Genomic DNA, 22,171 nt, shown 5'->3' with positions numbered 1-22,171 from the left:
AAACAGAGAAGGAAAGAAAGGGATTAGAGGGGCATCCAGCTGAGCGCCTCAGTAGGGTCCCTTCCTCAGTTTTTCTGGGTCAGGGAAAGTTACTACTCTCCCTGGTAGAGGCGATGTCAGTAGAGGGCAGACTGAGCTTTCAGGAGTCCAGGGAACCTACAGGAAGAGCTGCTGGCCGGCCCCTCCCTCTCTGTGCCCTGGATTGGGGTTCTGGGCTGGTCAGCCAGACCTTCCCCCACTGGTGGATCTGTTCAGCCCAAGCTCCGCCTGCCAGCACCCCTGACTCACTTCCTTTGTATCTAAGCGGAAACCTCCCCAGAGCTTTCTCTGATCCTGTCCCCTCGGGACCTGCAGGATTCTCTACCCCTTCAAGCCCGAGTTGGGCCAGCCAGACCGTGGCCCACCCACCTCACCCTTTGGGTGGAAGACTACCATTTCCTGCTTCCTGAGCTGCTGGCTACTGGCCTCGGAAGGGCGTGGCTGAGCTGGGAAGTCTGAGCAGCCGCAGGTACGGAGTGATACGGAGAGATGCAGGCCAGCCCCTCAAAGTCAAGGCTCTAAGCCTTTCCTGTCTCTTTTTGTTCGTTTTTCTGCTCTTGTGTTCTCTGGAAGGACGATGAGGGACCCCAGATTTGGGCTTGAGTGGGGGGCTAGGGGTGGAGTGGGTTGAAAGGCCTAGGTTGTGACTAGGGACAATGCCAAAGTCCATTTTCAAAACCATGAAAGTCTGTCTGCACATTCCTTCCACCAACTGTCCTAAGTATGGGCAGAGTCTCAACTCTTAAGGGTATCCTCTGGGACAGGGGTCTACTTGGGAGGATCTGTAAGGCCTTTGGCAGTCCGATAGGTGCTGTGTGTGTGTGTGCAGGGTCCAATTTGACCATTCTGTACCCCTAAATCAGTGACTATGACACCGAACCTCCCGTTTATTCCTCCAAGAGGGAAGTCAACAGTCTGATAAATTATACACCTCACCCCACCCCCACACTTCCTCAAGGCCTAGGCCTTTTCTGAGAGGACCCAAGAGATTTGCATGCGTTGGGGCCCTCCTGCTGAGAGCTGGGCTTCCTGGTTAGTGGAGCTAGGCAAGGCGGGGCCAGTATTTGGCTGTAAAGCGCCCTAAGGAACCCCCAGAGAGTAAGATCGGGGACTCAGGAAGTCTTCCCGTTTTCCTATTGCAGGGAGGGGAACTGCATGCCCAGCACAGGCCCTGAGCCATGGACCACAGCCATGCTAGCCTAGAGTCCCAGGCCAAGGGACCATGTGTGATCGCGCCAGTGCGCGCAGTGCTCCGTCTGCGCCGCCGAGTCTGCGTCCTGCGCAAGAGGCGCTTCTTGCAGCCAGGTACTGAGCCGGACGCTGGGACTGGGACACTCGGGCCCAGCGGCAGCTTGGGGACTCTGCGTGCCGACCTAGACCAACCTAAATTCTTCACCTTCGACAGCCTGACAGAGCTATCGTCTAGGACACCCCGCAAGAGGCGCAGGCGTAGTCGGGTGGTGCTTTACCCAGAAACCTCACGGAAGTGCCGACCCCGCACAGAGCGGCAGAGTCGTGCACAGCGTTGCCTGCTGCTTCTTGTAGCCATTGTGGGGTTCCAGGTTCTCAATGCCATTGAGAATCTGGACGATAATGCACAACGTTACGACCTCGACGGGCTGGAGAAGGTGTTGCAGCGTTCTGTGTTTGGCCAGCCAGCTGCTGTGGGCCGCATCATGGCCCTGCTGCGAGATTATCTGGCTACACATGTGCACAGTCATCCCTTGCTTCTGGCACTGCACGGGCCCAGTGGTGTAGGCAAGAGTCACGTAGGGCGTCTGCTGGCACACCACTTTCGCGCAGTGCTGGAGGATGGCGCTTTGGTTCTGCAGTACCACGCACGACATCACTGTCCAGAGCCACGCCCAGTTCAGGACTGTCGGAAGGAACTGGCACAGCGTGTGGCTGATGTGGTGGCACAGGCTGAGGCTGAGGAGAAGACTCCTCTCTTGGTCCTGGATGAGGCTGACCTCTTGCCACCCGCGCTTCTGGATGAGTTGCACGACCTCCTGCAGCCACAGCGCTCGCACCACTTCCACAATGCTATCTACGTACTCCTAAGTGGCGCTGGTGGTATAGAGATCACACATTTTGTGCTGCAGAATGCTTCACGGATGTTGCCCCCACTCCGCCACAGCGCAGGCAGTACTCAGACTGAGGAATCTCCAGCTGAGAAGGAGTTACACACCAGTCTTCGAGAGCTCCTGGCCCGAGAACACCGTCTATGGAACACTGCAGCCATCGTGCCCTTCCTGCTACTGGACAAGCCAGATGTGGTCAACTGCTTCAGAGAGGAGATGGCAGGGGAGGGATTTTTTCCTGAGCAGGCCTTGGCAGAGCATCTGGCAGAGCAGCTCAGCTACTACCATGTTGCTGGACATGAGTTTGCCGTCACTGGCTGCAAGCAGGTAGTAGCTAAGGTCAACCTGTTGCAGCACAAGCCGGCACATGCTGGACATTAGCCCGTGGGCCCAGGCATTTGAACAGTTGAAGAAAACAGGAAGGATGTCAGGTGATTTGTGGCCCCCAAGCTGGCTCACCCCAGGAGCTACGGAGGCTGATGCAGTGGCTCAACGCCGCCGAGGTCCACTTCCTCTCCAACCCTGAGCCTTGAGAGCCTCTAAGGTCACCAAGAAAGCGGCTACATTCCTATATGGAGTCTCCCCCACACCCCCAGCTCCCACTATGTCCCAGAAACATGTGATAGGGCCTTCCATAACCCTAGGAGGTAGCCAGTGTGTGCTTACGGGATTGTCTCAGAGGGTGCTAGGCTCCGATAGGTAGGAGTCTGGTCCTCCCTGCCGCTCACAAACTCCCATCTACCCCTTGAATGTCTCCTTAGCTTAGAGGCCACAAGGTGGGGAATGCTTCTCAGGCCTGCCTCAGAAGGCAGTGGAGTTGTTAGATGCCTACAAGCGTGTGAAATGCCTACAGATCCAGTGGAATTCTTCCAATGCTCTGGAGCATGGACTTAAAGAGAGACCCACCCGCTTGAGACTGGCTGCCTGTTTGCCCCAGAGATAGACATATAGAGTGGCTTTGGAATCAGCTACAGGGTTCAGGGTCCTGCTCACCAGAAGAGGTTAAGAGAGGAGGAGGTGATGTGTCTCCACCCACCCTAGGGGGACTTCCTGGGAAACCACTAAGCTCAGGATTCCCAAAGAAAGTCTGTCCTGCTGAGGAACTCACTCCTTGTAGTGGCCCCTTCCAGCCCCCTGCCTCTGGAGTAGCAGCAGTTGAGTCTACAGCAAATAGTGGCAGTAGTGGCGGTGGCCCCGTGCCTTGAGCCTGGCTGGCTGTTTGTGGGAAGCAGGAAGCAAGCATGCGGCCCAGTGGGGTGGGGTCCGGTGGGCAGGTGCCAAGGCCTCTGCCTGCCTGTACTGTGCTGGACTTGAAGACCTCTTCCCCTGACAGCATAACTGTCTGGTTACCACAGTTATATGTGGGTGGGGTTCCTTGTAGCCTTTGGTGCCCTGGGTTCAGCCTCTGTGTCTGTTTGCGTGGAATTTGCTAGGCAGGAGGCTTCTTAGTACTCTGGCCGTGTCTGTGTTGCCACCTAGTGGCTGCACCCAGACTTTGCCTGTGAATGCTCATCTGGGTTAGAAAAGTGGCACATCCAAAAGTGGGGCTTGAGGGCACACAGCAAGTGGTGACACTAGAAGAGATTAGAGAGGAGGACCCCCTCAGTGGGGGTGATATGTCCTCTCCCACACTGGGGGAGGCCTGCTGCAAAACCACCCAGGCTCAGGTTTCTCTAGAGAGGCTCACTAGCAGGCTCCCGTGCAGGTCTTGTGGGTTTGTCTCCTGTGTGCCGTGCGGGGTCTGAGGATCTATGTGTGCATGACCTGCTGAGTGTGGGTACTGTTCAGTTCTTGCAGGATAATGTCAAGAAGGCCCCCAGGCTGAAAACCTACCTGGAAGTGTCTCCCACCAAGTGTTGCTTGTAGTCATTCACTTAACATCTCCAGGGCATTGATTTAGTGGGGATCCAAACCCATGAAGCGTTTTTTATTTATTTATAAAACCGTGTACTTCTAAAATAATTTCATGGAGGCTAGTTTCTGGTCTAAGGAGGCCTGTGCACTCAGCACTGAGCAGGCTGCATCATGCCCAAAAATAAACCGCTCAAATCTCCCCATGTACCGTTTTTTTTTTTTGTCTTCTGTTTGTCTATGAATTGAGAAAGGGATACTGAAACCTGTCAATGGTAAATTCATGAATGTCTCTCTTTTTTAAAATTTATTTATTTTATGTATATGAGTACACTGTCACTATCTTCAGACACACCAGAAGAGGGCATTGGATCCCATTGCAGATGGTTGTGAGCCACCATGTGGTTGCTGGGAATTGAACTCAGGACCTCTACAAGAGCAGTCGGTGCTCTTAACCACTGAGCCATCTCTCCAGCCCCCAGTGTCTCTTTCTAAGCATCTATTTAATAATTCCTGGTTTTGGAGATGGGTGTGGTGGTGTGCACCTTTAGTCTCAACACTCAGAGGCAGAGGCAGGCAGATCTCTGAGTTCAAGGTCAGCCTGGTCTACAGATCAAGTTCCAGGACAGCCAGGGCTATAAAGGAAAACCCTGTCTTAAAACTCCTGAATCATCCCCCCAAAATGATAATTCATGTTTTCATGACCTCTTCCCCTGACAGCGTAACTGTCTGGTTACCACAGTTATATGTGGGTGGGGTTCCTTGTAGCCTTTGGTGCCCAGGGTTTTACATTTGTAGCCCAGGCTCACCTTGAGCTTTTGAGCCTCTTAAATGCTAGAATTACACTTGTGTGCCATCGTGCTGGCCAAATGGATTTTGTAGGTTTCGATATTCGAGAAATTGTAGAGGGAAGTGTGACAGGAAGCTGAAGTTCCCAGCTCAGCCAGCAAACCTGAGCAGGAAGTCCAAAAATAACTATTATGTCTTTATCCTTTTGATACAGACCTGCTATGAGATCCTAGGTGACCCAGAACTCAATACTCCATGTTTTCCCTCTCTTTTTGTTTTTGTTTTTGGTGGTTTTTTGTTTTTGTTTTTTTTTGAGACGGGATCCTGCTATATAGCCCAGGCTTGCCTTGAATTCCTTGTAGCCTAAACTGGCTTCAGACTCTGAATTTGCATCAACCCCGCTGTGATCCACAAGCAGGAAGCAGAGAGCATTAGCTCCAAATGAAGCTCTGGTGACACACCTTGAGGAGGTCACACCTCCTAATTCTTCTCCAGTAGTTATAGCAACCGGGACCAAGTATCCCAGTGTATGAGTCTGAGAAGGCTGCTCCCCGCAAACTACCATCCAGAGCCTCTACCAAAACAGATGTGGAGACAGAAGCTGGAAGAGGAAATCGTTTTATTCATGTGAAGGTTTGGGAAAGTGGAGTGATAGTTCCATCACAGAAGGAAAAATTCCCATTTTCCAAAGTGGAAATGTATTAAGGTGTTGGTGGGTGTGAAGGCTGAAAGATTCCAACACTGGGCAACATTCTTGTCTTCAGAACATGTTTTCTGACCTCTCGACCTGTGAATCTGGAGGGCAAAAACCTGTTTTGAGAGTTTTAGGTGTCATCTCCTTTGTCTTTGGAAACAAATAAGAAGTGTAAACAAGAACTGGTAAAGGAACAGCTGCCCCTAACAGCTGGCCTCCTGACAGTCGGAAAGAACACAAACTGGTTTGAGACCAGGCACCGTTGGGCTCCAAGCCTTCCCTTATATTATAGAACAGTGGCTTCTAGTCTATGCCTTGCCTCGGGTTATTTCATTTTACAAAGCAGAGTTTGACTCCATCTTGAGAGATACAGAGGCAGGATGACTCTGCTCTTCTCTATGCTTGTACACACCACCACCTTCCCTGCAGTACCCACAAGGCACATATGCCTGTGTTCAGAAAAGTGATGAGTTAATGAATACGACCAGATTAAGGAAAGGTGCTCCAGAGTCCCCTGAATCACATAAAGAGGAGGACACTTATATCACAATGACAAGAGCTCCACTTGACCCATCAGCTGAACACCCACAGGGTCAAGGAACCTGAGGCAAGGAGCTCAGACAACCCCCACTCAGCCTAGTTCTGTACTTTGCCTCTGCATGTCTGCTCCATCCTGGGACTTGACTCAAAACCAGACTGATCTTGGTTTTGTGATAGTGTCCCTAGCAGCAGGAGCTGATGCAGAGGCCATGGAGGGATGTTACTTATTGGCTTGCTTCCCCTGGTTTGCTCAGCTTGCTTTCTTAAAGAACCCAAGACTACCAGCCCAGGGATGGGGCCACACACAATGGGCTGGGCCCTCTCCCCCTGATCACTAATTGAGAAAATGCCTTACAGCTGGATCTCACGAAGGCATTTTCTCAAGGGAGGCTCCTTTCTCTGTGATAACTCCAGCTTGTGTCAGATTGGCACACAAAACCAACCAGTGCAATATGGTATTAGGATTGGAACAGAAAATGTGTGCTTGTCAGTGGTTAACTATCAAGGGAAATCAGGACGACTTGGACAATTGCAGCCACTGCAACTGACCTAGTTTGTGAGTTTATCCAATAAACTCTTAACAGTATAAAAGAGCACAAATGTGACCGTTAGTGTTTCTGACACAGTATGCTCGTTACCACAGGATAGCTGTAAGTTAGACACGAGGGTGAAGGTGGAGGCAGCAAGATTTTGATGAAGAGCATCAAGAGAAGACTCTTTCTGGCAAAACATTACTATTTTTGTGAAATCATTTTAAAGGCCTATTACTATTGTTATTATCATTATTATTTTAAAGTTTTGTTTATTTTGTGTGTATGGGTGTCTTGCCTGAATATAAGCCTGTGCGCTACAGGCATGCTTGGTGCATGGGGATGCCAGAAGAGAAAATCAGATTCTTTGGGATTGGGAGTTACATACAGTTGTGAGCATCCATGTAGGAGCTAGGAATTTTACTTGAGTCCTTGACGGGAGAAACCAGTGTTCCTAACCACAGAACCATCTCTCCAACCCAGATTTTATTTTATTTTTAAAGAATTATAAGCCGGGCAGTGGTGGCACACACCTTTAATCCCAGCACTTGGGAGGCAGAGGTAGGCGGATTTCTGAGTTCGAGGCCAGCCTGGTCTACAGAGTGAGTTCCGGGACAGCCAGGGCTACACAGAGAAACCCTGTCTCGAAACAAACAAACAAACAAACAAACAAACAAATATATATATATTTATTTTATGTGAGTACACTGTAGCTGTCTTCAGTCACACCAGAAGAGGGCATCAGATCCCATTACAGATGGTTGTGAGCCACCATGTGGTTGCTGGGAATTGAACTCAGAACCTCTGGAAGAGCAGTCAGTGCTCTTAACCACTGAGCAATCTCTCCAACCCCCGTTTAAACATTTTTTTTTTTTTTAATTTATGCTTATGTTACTGTTGGTGTCTCCAGGGGCCAGAAGAGGATGTTGGATCTCCTGGAGCTAGAGTTACAGACAGCTGTAGGTGGGCAGACACAGGTGCTGGGAGTCGAATTAAGGTCCTTTGCTCTTAGACGCTGAGACATCTTTCCAGCTCTGTAAAATCATTTTCATTCTTTCTTTAACTTTAAAAAATGCTGTTTCAAGCTGGGTATAGTAGTACCCAGCTTTAATTCCAGCACTCAGGAGGCAGAAGCAGGTAAATCTCTGAGAGTTTGAGGCAGCTTGTAGTCTATAGAGTAAGTTCTAGGACAGCCAAAGATATATATTAATACTCACAAAAAGACAAATAAATAAGCAAAAGACATACTATTGTCTTCTCCCATAATGGGCCCATCAATTACCTAGATAGGAACATGTTCTAGGGACTTTAAGAAATATGGTGGCACACACCTTTGATCCCAGTACTCAGGAGGCAGAGGCAGGAGGATCTCTGTGAGTTTGAGGCCAACTTGGTCTACAGACTGAGTTTCAGAATAGCCAGGGATACACAGAAAAATCCTGTCTCAAAACAAAACAAAACAAAAAACAAAAAAACAAAAACAAATGCTCCACCATGATGACACATGTCTAGTCCCCAAGGCTTTAGTTTTTAGCTTATTACTATTATTGTTGTTGTTGGTTTTTCAAGACAGGGTTTCTCTGTGTAGCCAGGCTGGCCTCGAACTCAGACATCAACCTGCCTCTGCCTCCTTAGTGCTGGGATTGAAGGCATGTGCTACCACCACCAAGTGCATACACACGAACACGCACATGCACACGCACGCACACATATGGATTTATTTTATATGAGTACACTGTCACTGTCAGATCCTATTACAGAGGTTGTGAGCCACCATGTGGTTGCTGGGAATTGAACTCAGGACCTCTAGAAGAGCAGTCAGTGTTCTTAAGCGCTGAGCCCCCACTTATATTATTTTTAATTGTTTTGGGGGGAGTGTGCAGGTTTGAGACAGAGTCTCTCTGTGTAGCCCAGGCTGTCCTGGAACTCACTCTGTAGACCAGGCTGGCCTCGAACTCAGAAATCCGCCTGCCTCTGCCTCCCAAGTGCTGGGATTAAAGGCGTGCACCACCACTGCCCGGCAACATTTATTTTCTTGAGACTGGGTCTCACTATTGTAGCTCTGGCTGGCCTTCAACTCACAAATTCTGAGTGCTGAGACTGTTGGTGTGCGGCAAGTATCAAGCCTAGCTTGTGTACACGTGTGTATGCATATGAGCTTGTGGGCCACAGCCAGTGTGTGGCAGTCACAGGACACCTGTGGAGTTGCTCTTCTCCCTCCCTTTAGTGTTGGCTCTGGAGGTGAAGATCTGGTCAGCCGGCTTGTGTAGCAGGTGCCAGCATCTTCATCATCTCAGCAGTCTTCAAAGGTAGTTTTTGATAGATGTATATCTTAACTGCTTTTATATTGCTGTGATAAAACACCGTGACCAAAGCAACTTAGAAAAGAAACCATTTGCCGGGCGGTGGTGGCACATGCCTTTAATCCCAGCACTTGGGAGGCAGAGGCAGGCGGATTTCTGAGTTCGAGGCTAGCCTGGTGTACAGAGTCAGTTCCAGGACAGCCAGGGCTACAGGCTACACAGAGAAACCCTGTCTCGAAAAACCAAAAAAAAAAAAAAAAAAAAAAAAAAAAAAGGAAAAGAAAAGAAACCATTTGACTGCCAGGCAGTGGTGGTGCACCCTTTAATCCCAGAAGACTGGGAGGCAGAAGCAGGAAGAGCTCTATATTTGGTTTCATATGCTTATCATTCATAAGGTTGCAGGAGGAGAGGCAGCCTACTAGTGCCAGCCCCCACAGGGTTCCCACAGAGGCTCCAGACTCTACGCCCAGAGGCACCCTCTAATATAATGATCATTTGAAATGTGTCCTGTATCCTGCAGCCATTAGAGGTGTGGCCCTTGGGTGCAGGGCTACAAGTGTGGGTGTTTTGCTAACCATCTTTGAAGTCTTGGGCCTTGGGATAGCCTCCTTTTTCTATTTGGTCAAGACATTATAGGGACTGCAGGAGGGGGACAGGGGTCCCTTCTGGGCAGCTGGCCTTGATTATATACAGCTTGGGTGGTTCTCCCTCCTAAAGCTTCACCTTCTGATCTGTTGCTTTCTTGTCCGTTCCACAAATGATCAGTCTTTCAACTTCAGCAACACTGCCAAGGCCCACTGTGAATTTCCTTCCTGGTCTTTCCCTTTTTCTCTCCATCCATCCTGCTCGTCACACACTAACGCCATCTCCCATTGCTTTAGGCTGTCTCGTCAGAGTTGTCCTGTCTGGTTCTGGTGTCATCAGTTCTGAGAACTCGGGTTCCCACCCCTGGGGCAGAGCCCCAGCTGGTCATGCCTTGCTGACCTGTGCATGTCACCTCTTGCTCTTTCGTGACCTAAGCACTTCACCCAACCTTTGCTGCGTGTCACGGATGGAGGTTGGAGTCCTGGGTAGCCAGGTGCGCAAACACAGCTGCCCACTTCGGCCACACACCTAGTGCTCTTGGCGGGGACCACAGTGCAGGCGGTGACCACAGGGAGGCAGCATAGTCTCGCAGGCCAGCCGCAGCCGCCCCCTCCCCAGCTTCCACTCCTTTCCCCCTAACTTCGCTTCAAGCTCCACAGGAAGAGCCGAGGTCATCAGAGGCTGGGGAGGTCTAGGCTGGGCAAGGCGCGTCCAAGATCCAGAGAGCCAGTCTTGCCCGTTCCACCCGGTCCCCGAGCCCCGTCCGTGTCCCTTCGTGCCGAAGCGGAACTCCGCCTGCTCGCGGGAGGTGACCGGAGATCTCTCTGCTCCTGTTTGGTCAGGACCAGGGTGTTCTCAGACTCTGCTTGGGTCTCATCCAACCTCCCTGTCTTGGGCACGGTGGCAGTGTCGCTCGCAGCTCTGCACGTGTGTACCAAGAGTCCCCGAGCCACTAGAGAAGCGTCTGGAGGGCACAGGCAGGTCCACCTAAGGAGCTGCGGGTCCTAGGCCGTGACCTCGAGCAGACGACAGCTGGTCTCTGCCCTCATACCGAGCCCGGCAGTGGGTGCTTGGGCAGCCGGTGCGCCGGAGGGCGCCGCTCCCGGCCGCCTCGCCTGGCGCGCTCGCAGGAACGGCCCCGCTGGCTTTGAATGGAAAGACTCTGCTTTTGTGAGTGCTTGCCCGCCTCACCCGCCGCCGTCCTCATTAGCATAGCAGCTGCTCGCCGAGCGAGGACCCGCTCAGGAGAGGGCAGAGGCCTCCGGAATGAATGGGGCCGCGGCTTTGGTGCGGGGCGAGAGAAGAAAGACCGACAGACGGACGCGCAGGGGACTGTCGGAAGGACATCCAACCAGAAGAATGCGCCGCATGGGGGCGGAGCTGAGGCGGTGGGGGAGGGCGGCCTCCAGGGACCCTAGAGCCCCAGGAGGGTCTTGCCAAGGCCTCAGAAGGAGCAGTTGCTGAGGTTCCCAGACCTTCGACGGCCCCTCCTATGTATGGTCTGAGCACTTATAAAGAGGGCTTGGGCTTTGTTGCTTAGCAGTCCCAGGCACAAGGCCTCCTTTCCCGTTCTTCAAGGCCTGTGGATGTAGCCTCTTCCCTTCAGGCCTCGAGGGAGCATCAAGACACAGCTGGCTTTCCCAGGTCAAAGGGTAGCTGTTCCTTCATCTGTGGTGCACGCCCCCTCTGTCCATTCTTGTGATGAGCTTTAGGGACAGGCTGCCCCATAACCACTTCTCTTTTTCCCTTTCTGGCCTGCTCTCCCCAGTTAGCTCTTCCCAGCCCACTCTTACAAGTGGACGATATTTCTGCATTTCTGACAGAAAATGTTTTCTGTGTAATGGGTCAGATCATAGATGGATAGGAACTAAGCGCTCTTCTGAGAACAGGGTTCTTGACCTTCCCAGATTCTGTGTGTCCTCAGGGTTTCCCCAATGCTTCTTCTGGTGCCCAATCCTTCTCCAGGTCCTTTCCGTGCCTCTTGGCTTGTACCCTCAACTGGCAACAGGCACATCTGCAGCTCTGGAAGGCCAGGACAGAGGAGGACCTGGGTCATCTATAACTTCTTTTTATCTGCCCTAACCTGGCCCAGTTTGGGGAGAATGGGAATTTACCGTAGACTCATCTAGCCGATATCACCGCCCACTCCACTGCAGTGGGCACTTTGTTGAGATGAAAGGACCACTGGTCACCACATTCTAGGGACATGGGCACCAGAGATAAGGCAACCTTGGCCTGGTCACATCTAGGGAGCAGAGACTTATGTCTGCTCCCACTGCACAAGCTACATGCTCTGTCAGGGGAGTCAAGGTGTAAAGCCCTCTTCCTGCAGAGCCCTCCCGAACCTGCCCCTGCTTGCACAGCACCCCCTCTGGAACACTTTGCCCACAGCCCCAGTTAAGGCTCTGTGCACTCAGTGGACCTGACTAACTGGCATTCTCCCCATAGTGGTGCTGTGAGGGTTGAGTGTGTGTCTGAGTGCCCAGAGTGCCCGCCTCCAACTGCACTGAGAAGAGGCTTGAGCTGTCACCACAGCCAGACAGCATGGGCTCCAAGGCCCCTTCCTCAGCATTGTGTGTGTGGGTGTGTGTGTGTGGACAGGGTTTCTCTGTGTAGCCCTGCTGTCCTGGAACTTACTGTGTAGATCAGGCTGGCCCCAAACTCAGGGATCTGCCTGCCTCTGCCTCCCCAGTGTTTGGATTAAAGGCCTGCGCCACCACACCCAGGTTTGCCATCTCTTCTTAGCTTCATTCCATTCATGACACAGCACAGTCTGTTGGACCCCTCCAAAGAGAACTTTGGGGAGTTGCAGGATTGCAGTTGGTAAGCATACCTGGAAGCCCTGGAGCCTTTCTTAGGTGGGGAATTTTAAAGGTGCTGTAAAGGCAGTGATTGTTGTTAAGTCTTTCTCTCCTCACACACCAAGTTAGTACTGTACAGTCTGGGGAGAGGGTGAGGTCTAAAGACTTAACTGCCACATCCTTCTAGCTGTGGGCAGTTTGCTGAGCTGCAAGAATGGCTGGCCACTGTACTCCAGAGAAATGGACATCAGCAATACAAGTCTGGACTTGTCTCATTCCCATGAAAATAGTGTGGAGCAGAGGGAAGACATGACAATTCCTGGGGCAGGACTTCCTGGGGCAGGACTTCCTGGGGCAGATCCCATCTCTCTGGAGTGGATCACACCATAGTCTGCTCACTCTAGGGAGTTTAATAACCGTACTGTTGGGAGAAAATGTTAAGACTTCAAAAGTAGGAACATGAAGGGTGTGTGTGTGTGGGGGGGGGATTGATGGCTGCCTGGAGTTTGTATCAGGACAGCCACTTACATCATGGCTCCTTTGGAGATCCTCTAATGGCTGCTGCTCTTCTGGTCCTGTGAAGCACCTCCTCCCCTGAATCCCATTCAGGACCCCAGGAGTGGGTTGTCCATGTTCCTCCATTGCATTTTCTCAAATCACAGACATGGAAACCCTGAACCTAACCTAATTTTTGGTGAATTTGGCCCTGGACTCTGGAAGCCAAAATCTCTAGAGGGAGGTGTTTTGCTTGCCCAGGGGCAACTGGAATTGCTCCCCAAATCGAATGAGACCCTCATCTGTGCAGAAGTTCCTCCAGGGTTTCAATTCTCAGGCTGGGTAGAAGCATGAAGAGCTACAAGCAGGTATTTCTCTGGGGAGGTCTCAGCCACTATGTTAATACTAGGAAGTAGCTGAGACAAGAGTTGCTGAAATGGTGTCTGGGTTCCTGAAGGCCCTGTGGTTGACTTGGACTTGACAGCTGAGCTAGGCTGAGCTCACACTTTACCCAGCTTGGTCTTTAGATTCACAAGCCCAGCAGCCATCATCCATTGGTTGAAGACAGCAAGCTGTGGCTCAACCCTCATCCCTTAGAGGGGATCCTGTGGAATTAGTCTTAGACTTGTGCCAAAATTAAGAACCAGTATTTTTTTTTAATATAAAAAGACTAATGAAAAATTTATTTATAAATTTTTCACGGATGGGCTACAAGTCTATATCGTACGCTCAGGAGTGTGCCACAGACTTCATACAGATAGACACCAAACCAGGACCCACTTGAAGCTTCAACATAGGCCTAGGAAGTCTAACATTAATTAACATAATTAAAAAGGCATTTGCATGTAGAAAAACTATAGCGAACTCCTTTTGAAGTAATCTGTCTTGTCTCAATGTCTGCCAGTTTCATGGCATTATCACTATTCCTCCCACACTGGTTCATAAAAGCGCAGAAGACCAAAGAATATGGCCAGGCAGCACAAAGAGCGCCACCCACCTGTGTCCTCAAGTGCTCCCCATTTTTGCACGCAGGGTCAGCAGCACTTCTACGAAGGGGAAACCTCATTTAAATTTGAATAATTCAGCCTCCCTTTTATTTCCCAGGATCAAAACAAGAAGGGGTGTGGGGTTGCATAGAAAATTGGAACCACAGAAACCAGGAAGTCTCCTTTCAGGGATAGCAAGTGACGCTCCAGCTCCTCCTCCAGTCCTGGTCCTTGGCACAGCCCCTCCCTCATGGCAGATCCTCAGATCATAATAGGGTCCTGGAGCCGGGTTTGAGGGTGGGGAGGGGGGTTGGGGAAGGCAGAAAGGGCACAGCAGCCCTTCCATTCATTCAGCAATAGCACAAGAGATTCACAGTCTTTATCGGAATTTTATAAAAATATAAATATGGGTACACAACAGCCTTGACAACGCTGGATACAACGCCCTTTAAAATTGGGTTCACAACCAAGATTCAAAAAAATACACCTAAAACTTGGCTTAAAATATGTTAATATTTTATATACTGTCATAAATGTTATGACATTTAATTGTGGCAAATTCATTTACTTTCTTTAAAAAGTGTGCAACCAACTATTAACTATAATAAGAAGTCACTAGGAAGGGAAACATGCTCTCAGAATCTCCACGTCCTGGCCACGCTGGCTTCAAAGTCCCTTTGGAACTGTGCTAAACCAGCCGGTGTGGGGAATGGTGGCCTCTCAAGGAAGGGATAAAGGGAGACAGATCCTAGGCTCCCTAAACTCAGAATCTCGGGAGAGGAACAGAGGAATGAGGTGTGGAAGATTAGGGACTCGGTGGGGGAGGGGCTAGCAATGGGAAAACCATAGGGCTAGTTGGTATTTTCAGTGCAACCAAGAAATGGTAGACTCAAGTTTTTAGTTTTAAGGAAAAAAAAAATCATCTTTCTCCCATAACCACTCACAATATTTCCAAACAAAAAACTCAGGCGCACAAACTTCACCCACAAATATACACACACGTGATAAATAGTTGAGGACATCAAGAACCCGGAGCGTCCCTTTCCTAGTGCGAGGGCGCGCAGATGGTGGAGCCCGGTAGTGGTTGCTTGGCGGCCGCCAGCGGCGAGAGCCGCACTGCGGGCGGGCGGGTCTCACGGGCGGCGGGAGCGCGAGTCCGCCCGCGCCTTTCACCTTCCGGAGAAAACATTTCAAGCCGAGGATCCGGTATCTCGGGATTCCGAAGTCTCCCGGTGTGAGACTCAAATTTCAAAATGGACTGGAGCCTGCGCCCCGCCCCCACCCTCTAGGCAGTCGGGGCCGTGGGAAGGCTCTGGGGCTCCGGGGGGCTCGGAGGACTGCTGAGGGGAGGCGCTCTCTTGCGGGGAGCCGAACCCTGGGGGCCACGGACGTGCTACTTTGGTCGTGGCTGCGGACGTAGAGACCTAGCCCGATTTCCACGCGGACCAGCAAACCTGGCGCACACCGAGGTAGTTGGCGGGAAGGTACAGCAGAGACAACGCGGGTGAGGGCCAAGGTCTGGGGTCGGAGTGGCTATCACCGGCCACTGGCCGCGTACTTGGCCTTGGTGATGAGATAGAGCACGATGTCCTGGTGGCCCCCGAAAGCGGCGATGTGCAGCGCGCTCCAGCCGTCGCGGTTGGCTAGGCGGATGTCGGCTCCGAACTTGACCAGCAGCTTCACCAGCTCCAGGTTGCCGTCGATGACTGACTGGTGTAGTGCTGTCTGGCCCTCCGGCCCGAACGAGTTCACGTTGAATTCGCAGTTAGTCATGTTCTGCAGCAGCGACTGCAGCTCCTGCGTGTTGCCCTTGCGCACCGCTTCCTGGAAGATGCGCTGCGTCTGTGGCGCCGAGCAGGTGGACAGCTCGGCTTGGCTCATGCTGCCGCAGAGCTAGGGCCGCGGGCCGCGGGCCGCGCCCCGGCTCAGCGCGGGCGGCGGCTGCAATGCGGGCCCCGGGCTGTCTCGGGGCGTGTCTCGAGGTACGCCTCGGCGCATGGAGGGCGCTGCGCCCTCGGGCCCCGCACGCCGCCCCTGCTCACTCCGGGACCCCTGCTGCATCCAGCCGCGCCCAAGCGGGCGGACGACCGGGCTGGGTGCTGGTTCGCAGGACCTGGGGCAGCCGGAGGCCGCGCCACTCGCAGTCGTGGTCCCTTCGAGGTTAGGCTTAGCTCAAGCCGAACTCCACCCGCGTCCCTTGGCAAAACAATTCTAATTCGCCCGCTGCTTCCCGGCGTCTTTTACGGTTCTTATATTTGCATAACAATGGACGCTCTTGACGCGCACACCAGGGCACTTTCGATTGGGTGGTGCCCACGTGGGGGCGGGGCGGAGGCGGGGTCGTGCGGCTACTTCCTCCGCGATAGAGGGCGCTGGTCTCAGCCAGCACCAGACGGGGTGGTCAGGCGACCTCGGGGGGTTTTCCAGCACCGCTGCCAGATCCTGGGTCCGGTTGCTCCGGTGTATAACCTCCTTCCGCAGTTTTCTTCTTCCTTCATAGATGTCGGGAATTGCGAGTTCCTTGCGCAGCCACTCCCAGGTCTGGACCTGGCGTTCACAGGTGGCAATTCCACGAACCGCTCTGTTGGGTAGTCCTCCATCACTCTTGTCCTTTCTACTCAAGTGTAACTTCCCAGGGAGCTTGAGCAGCAATTGTCTTTGGCGACTCAACACTGATGAAAGGAGCTCCATGCCCTAAGCCACCCCCAGTCAGTCTCAGCCTCTCTCTGTCTCCCTCTCTCCCTCTCTCCTTCCCTCCTTCCCTTCCTCTCTCTTCCTCTCCCTCTTTCTCTCCCTCCTTCCCTCCCTCCTCTCTCTCTCTCTCTCTCTCTCTCTCTCTCTCTCTCTCTCTCTCTCTCTCTCTCTCTCTCTCTCTCTCTCTCTCTCTCTCTCTCTCTCTCTCTCTCCTCCTGTTACCACTCCCCCTTATGTGTTTTCTCTGCTCGGCCCTGTCAGCATGTAGGACACATAGGGCTGGCTTGTGAGACCCACAGCACTGCCCTCTGAGGGAGTTCTGAAATGACTCATTTCCAGACCATAAGCCCCACGTTTTATTGACCACTCTTAACAACTGACCAGGAGGCAGGAGGTGGTGGCGCTGGCTGGCTGGGAAGGCAAGGCTCCACATTTCCTCGTTATGTTTTATAGCTTACATCTTCGCTGTGGTTGCTGAAAATTAAGGAGGAATGATCTTAAGACTTGACAGAGCTGGAGGCAGGGCACGTCAGGGCTTGATTTCTTCTGAAGCTTACTGGGAATTCCAAGCAGGCAACTGTAAGCCTCAGCTGGGCAGACCACCCTGCCAGGCTCCATCTGGGGAAGCTCCTTTGGGTGGATGCTCCTGCCCCAGACTCAGAGCTGTATCATACTCACCGGGGCATGCCCTCAACCCTACTGTGTGCTCTGGGAGGAGCCATAGCTAAACTGAATGGAGAAAATAGGCAAACGCTCCCCATGACCATCTTTGGCCAGTTGCTGTCAGGCCAACTTGTTTAAGGGTCACACTCCCGCCGGGCGGTGGTGGCGCATGCCTTTAATCCCAGCACTTGGGAGGCAGAGGCAGGCGGATTTCTGAGTTCGAGGCCAGCCTGGTCTACAGAGTGAGTTCCAGGACAGCCAGGGCTACACAGAGAAACCCTGTCTCGAAAAAAAAAAAAAAAAAAAAGTCACACTCTCCTTCTGGTAACCTGAGAATCTGAATCTCTCTGGTCTTCTTGAGATCCATAGTCTATTGGGTTCTGCCCATTTGGATTCTGCCCATTGGTCCCCTGCCCACACCTTATGCCTCACTGTTCCAGCTCTTGAGAGGAACCTTATGGTTCTCTCTACTGTGCAGGTAGATTGAAGTGCAGTTGGGGATTCTGACTGATACCCTGATGCAGGCTGTCTCATAGAACACTAACCCAGAACAAGGTGGGCATGGAGAAAAGGGAGTTCTGGAGCATAGGAGCACAGGATCTGCTTCCTGGTTGGCCCATGGTTTAATGCATCTGCACAGGGCTTGGAGGCTTTAAACAGGCAGGAGTCAGAGACCACACCTTGGGGTGAGCAGAGCTCTTACTTTCACCAAGCTCAGGGCTGTCCCTTGAAGGTGAATGGGTCCCCTGATGGGCCCCTACCTAGGTGGGCTCCAGCCTGGCCTGAGGAAGGGCATCTGAGATGCTTGCCCAGAGCAGAGCCTGGGAGAAAAGTCCTGTTGACATCCGCAGCAGGCGGCAGACAAAGGGGCCCTGTGTGAGCTCAGTGTGGGAACGCTAGGCCGCACCACAGGAACTGTGAGAGCTGGAAGGCTCAGCTAGTTCTTACAGAATAGCATGGCTGGTGTGGCAGTCCTATGGTGGTAAAAGCTTATCCCGAGGACATTTTGCCCGGTGTCAGGCTCAAAGGACAGACAGATGTGCCTGGTGTGCCACCACCTGTGCAGCTGAGACAAGCCAGATGACCAGCTTCCTGAAGGACTTCTTAGGTGATGGTTACAGGACCCCCTGCTGGCTCAGGCTCCTTCACTACTATGGCTATGCGCTGACCCACAACCATGCCTTCCTGTAGCTGTCTCAGATAAGGAGGGGCTTGGGGAAGGCTGTGGGGCATTTGGTTTCTAGTAAGCACCACCCAAGTGTTTGCTGGAGGACACTTCCAAAAGGTGGACATTTGTTCCATGCTAAGAGAGGGAGGGGAGGGGCTTCCAGAGTGTCTCAGGGGACCTAGTATTAAGCTCCAGTGTTTGTGATGCTGGCTTGGGATCTAGAAGACCCCCTACTGTCTGTGATACTGGACTCTGACCTTTATTCCCTGCCAGATCCTAAGGATGCTGGTCTAGGAGCATCCTGACCACCATCCGCTCATTCCTAGAAGGAAGCGGTGGGAAGGGCATCCTTCTTCCTCCAGATGCCCAGCGCCCCATCTTGCTTACGTGGGTACTTAGCAGTGCTGTGAAGGGGGAGCATGCACAGCGTTCTGGAATCTCTGTTGGGGAAATCTGGGTGGGGTAGTCCAGGCAATCTGAGAGGCCATAGGAGGACAGCACAGACAGGGCAGCTGGCCAAAGCTGGGCCAGGCCTGCAGCCACCTTAAAGGCGCTGAGAAGGGGAGGGAGGCCAGTGGGCAGTGGGGGGCGGGGCTTCCAGCTAATTCATTAAAATGTGTTGGGGAGCGTGGGAAAGAGGAGAGTGTTTCTTCCCAGCAGCCCAGACACCTGGTAGAAGAGAGAGGATAGGAATCAAATAACAAACAGTGAGCTCCAGCCAGCCGGCAGAGCGAGGAAGGAGGCCGGCAGGAACTGCAGCAGACAATCACTGTGACCAGGCTCCTGCCCATGCCACTCAGCATGGCAAGCCAACGCTGGATAGACACCATGGCTGCTCTGTTACCACTGTGATTGTACCCAGTCCTCGAGGCAACCTGTCTACGCAGCTGAGAAAGGCGTATTGCAGCTAGTCTCTGTTTGGGGCTTGCTTTCAATGTCTGAGCCTGCATGGGGCAAACAGCCTCCAACCCCTTGAAATGGCAAGGGTGGAAGTGTTTCACCCTGAGTGAGCCCTGTGCTGGGCATCAAGGAGGAGGCAAGGGCAAGGGAACACATGGGACAGTGGGCATGGCTGTCCCAAGGACGGGCCTAGGGGTAGGATTAAGGTGGATGGCGAGGTCAGGTCTTCTCCCATTTCACCTTTGGTCCTGCGGCTGCCTGAGATGCAGCTGTGCTGGGAACAATCAAATGCTCCTTGATTTGTCCTTGTAATCCAGGAGCAGGAAGAATGTGTTCAGGAACTCTTCCAGGAGAGGACACAGAGCTAGAAGTCTTACTTCTGGAGGAAACTAGCACTCCACCCCTGATCCCCTCAACACAAGGATGCTCACTCAGCTCAGGCTCCAAGACTGCCCAGCAGGTTGGTGGAAGGTCTGGATTAGAGGTGGCTAAGAGGCACCCTGGGAGTTGCCACAGTCTCTGCCCATCTCGCCTCACTTATGAAGTGTCAGCTAGGTTGCTGTAGGCAGAATGGGCTGAGATGGAGGTCCCAGGCACATCTGGATGAGTGGCATGTCACGGACTGTAGGGACGCCCCAGGTTCCAAGGGCAGAGGGTCCTAATCCACATGGTCCTAATCCACACACCTGGATCTGTAGGTATTCCCTGCACTAAGCAGAAATAACGCTCAGGACCTTGTTGCCTGAAGGCATCTGTTAGTTTTTTTTTTTTCAGCCAAATCTGAGCTGGTTTCCGCTTGAGGCAGGAAGCAAAGGAAAGGGATGTGAGCAAGGGGTGGAGGTGGCACATTCCTGGGGAGTGAGCAAGGAGGAGGCAGGCTACTAGAACACTGAGTGTGTTGGCTGCAGGCTGGCTGAATGCAGGAGCCTCCACCCTGGGTCTTCTCCCCCCCCCCCCCTTTTTCCTTTTGTTCCCATTGGCTTTCCTACCTCTGTGATCCCTGACATCAGCATTCTCAGATCCTCTAGGGTAGCTAGCTTTGCTTATAGGGGCCTCAGCTTCCTCAGAGAGCAGAGGCAGCAGCATCTACTTTTGGGCAATTGTGACTAGAGAGGGGCCCAGCATATGGGTGAGAGCCCTGCTGCATTAGTAGGTAGCCTGGTGCTTCCAGCCTCCCAGTAGGAGGCTGCTCTTCTCTCTCCCCAGAGAACCACCTTAGCCTGTCCTTAGGCCCTGATCCAGGGTGACGGAGACCTTACAGGTCTCACCTGGATCCAGGGCCTAAGAATCCTGGCCATCTAGAAATCCATTTGTCTTTGGAGTCTCTAGCAGTGTGAAGGCATGTGGCATAGGCATAGGGGGTAGATTAAGCAAATAGACAAGGCTACAGCCTGAATCACATAGGTCAAATTTTTTCAGGTTTATTGTTTGGCTCTTTCTGGCTGACTTGTCTTCAAAAAGGGCTATTGGTTGTGTTGGGGGCTTGGCTTGGCCCACAGCAGCTGGGGGCTTCTCCAGGACCTCATGGAAGTGTGTGATGAGGAGGCACAGGTGGGAACTATTCCAGAAAATCTTGCCACATTCCTAAAAACAGTAGAAATGTTGCAGCTAAGGCTTCTTTAGCATGCCAGGTAGGACCGTTCCAGCTGCAGTGGTCTGTCATTGTTAGTGTAGCTGAAGTGTTGGCCTATATAGGTCCTTAGGCTTTGCCCAGTCTCAAGGGGGATCATAGGTGCAGCACTGCCCCCCACTTCCTCCTCTAGGTCTAGGCAGGGAGACAGTGCTTGATTTTTGAGCTGGCTCAAGGCATCCACTAGCTGTGCCCAAGGTCCTGTTTCTTCTAGCAACTTCTGTGGAACTCATCTGGTTCTATCTGAGTCCTTGCTCCTGGAGGCTTCAGTACCTATTAAAAAGATGATAGGGGGCTGGTGAGATGGCTCAGCAGTTAAGAGCACTGACTACTCTTCTGGAGGTCATGAGTTCAAATCCCAGCAACCACATGGTGGTTCACAATCACCCAGAATGAGATCTGATGCCCTCTTATGGGGTGTCTGAAGATAGCCACAGTGTACTTACATATTATAAATAAATAAAAACCTTTGGGCCAGAGCGATTGGGGCTGGAGGGAGAGGGAGAAGGGAAGGGAGAGAGAGAGAGAGAGAGAGAGAGAGAGAGAGAGAGAGAGAGAGAGGATAGAGCCTGATGGAAGTGTCCTAAGGGGCACAGACTTATCTGTGCCCAGAAGGCCATTGTGAGCTGAATCTGTTATTTCAGTGCCTGGTTCACTGCCCTGCCCCCCTACCTCCCAAATGGAGAGTCCAAAGAGCAGAGGCTGAGAAGCCTTGGTACTTCTGGGTTCCTCCCCAGGGAACTTAAACTTTGGGCCATTCTTAGGGCTCAAAGGTCCCTGGGAAACAAGTCCTGGGCATGAGATCTGCTGATTAGGGATCCAAGGGCCTGAGAACCAGTGGGTGGGGGTGGGGCAGACCTTTTGTAGTGATAAAGAGATAAGCCCACTGCCAAAGAGCCCATTTCGAAATCAGCCAGTACCAGGGTGGGGCCCCTGGGGCCTCAAAAATCGTTGGGGATGGTTTTTGCTGGCCTTTGCAGGTCCTGTCCAGACTGTGAGCAGAGGGCAGAGGCCAATGTCCAGCTGAGGGATTCCTGCAGGACTGAGAGCAACTGAAGAGAGTCTGGGTAGCAGACTGAGGGGCAGCCTCTTCATTCCTGTGACCCCCCTTAACTTGTTTGTCAAACATTTCTTTCCAGAAGGTCCCAGATTAACTACAGGCAGGACATGAATGGGCTCAGTGGCTCCCCACAAGGTGGAAGAGGCCTCTTCCTTGAAGTCTTAGGAGGCCATGACCTCTGTCTGGTTTACCTGCCCCATCCAGTCTGTAAGCTCCACATTTACTCTGCAGGTCTCTGTGACATCAGCTAATCTGTGGACTTACCCTCTTGCAAGGAAATGCAAGACGGAGGTCTCCGGGTGAGGCTACCTACCAAGCTGCAACCTGTGAAGGCCTCAGCTGTTGGACATCAAGAAGGGAAA

General features: G+C 52.3%; 2 protein-coding genes across 2 annotated transcripts; one reads left to right on the top strand and one right to left on the bottom strand.

Moving 5' to 3' along the window:
* Positions 1 to 317: 317 nt before the first annotated feature.
* Tor4a (torsin family 4 member A) lies at positions 318 to 4,173 on the top strand. Its single transcript, XM_034507804.2, has 2 exons — positions 318 to 508; positions 1,182 to 4,173. The coding sequence occupies exon 2, from the start codon at positions 1,218 to 1,220 to the stop codon at positions 2,499 to 2,501; it is 1,284 nt and encodes a 427-aa protein (XP_034363695.1). The 5' UTR covers positions 318 to 508; positions 1,182 to 1,217; the 3' UTR covers positions 2,502 to 4,173.
* A 9,890-nt stretch (positions 4,174 to 14,063) lies between these two features.
* On the bottom strand, positions 14,064 to 15,939 carry Nrarp (NOTCH regulated ankyrin repeat protein). Its single transcript, XM_034504311.2, has one exon. The coding sequence runs from the start codon at positions 15,573 to 15,575 to the stop codon at positions 15,231 to 15,233; it is 345 nt and encodes a 114-aa protein (XP_034360202.1). The 5' UTR covers positions 15,576 to 15,939; the 3' UTR covers positions 14,064 to 15,230.
* Positions 15,940 to 22,171: the final 6,232 nt, after the last annotated feature.

Source organism: Arvicanthis niloticus, chromosome 6 (assembly GCF_011762505.2).
Source record: "Arvicanthis niloticus isolate mArvNil1 chromosome 6, mArvNil1.pat.X, whole genome shotgun sequence".
NCBI classification, from domain to species: Eukaryota; Metazoa; Chordata; class Mammalia; order Rodentia; family Muridae; genus Arvicanthis; species Arvicanthis niloticus.
Note: the sequence above shows the minus strand (reverse complement) of the source record. Positions and strands in the feature narration are given on the sequence as shown.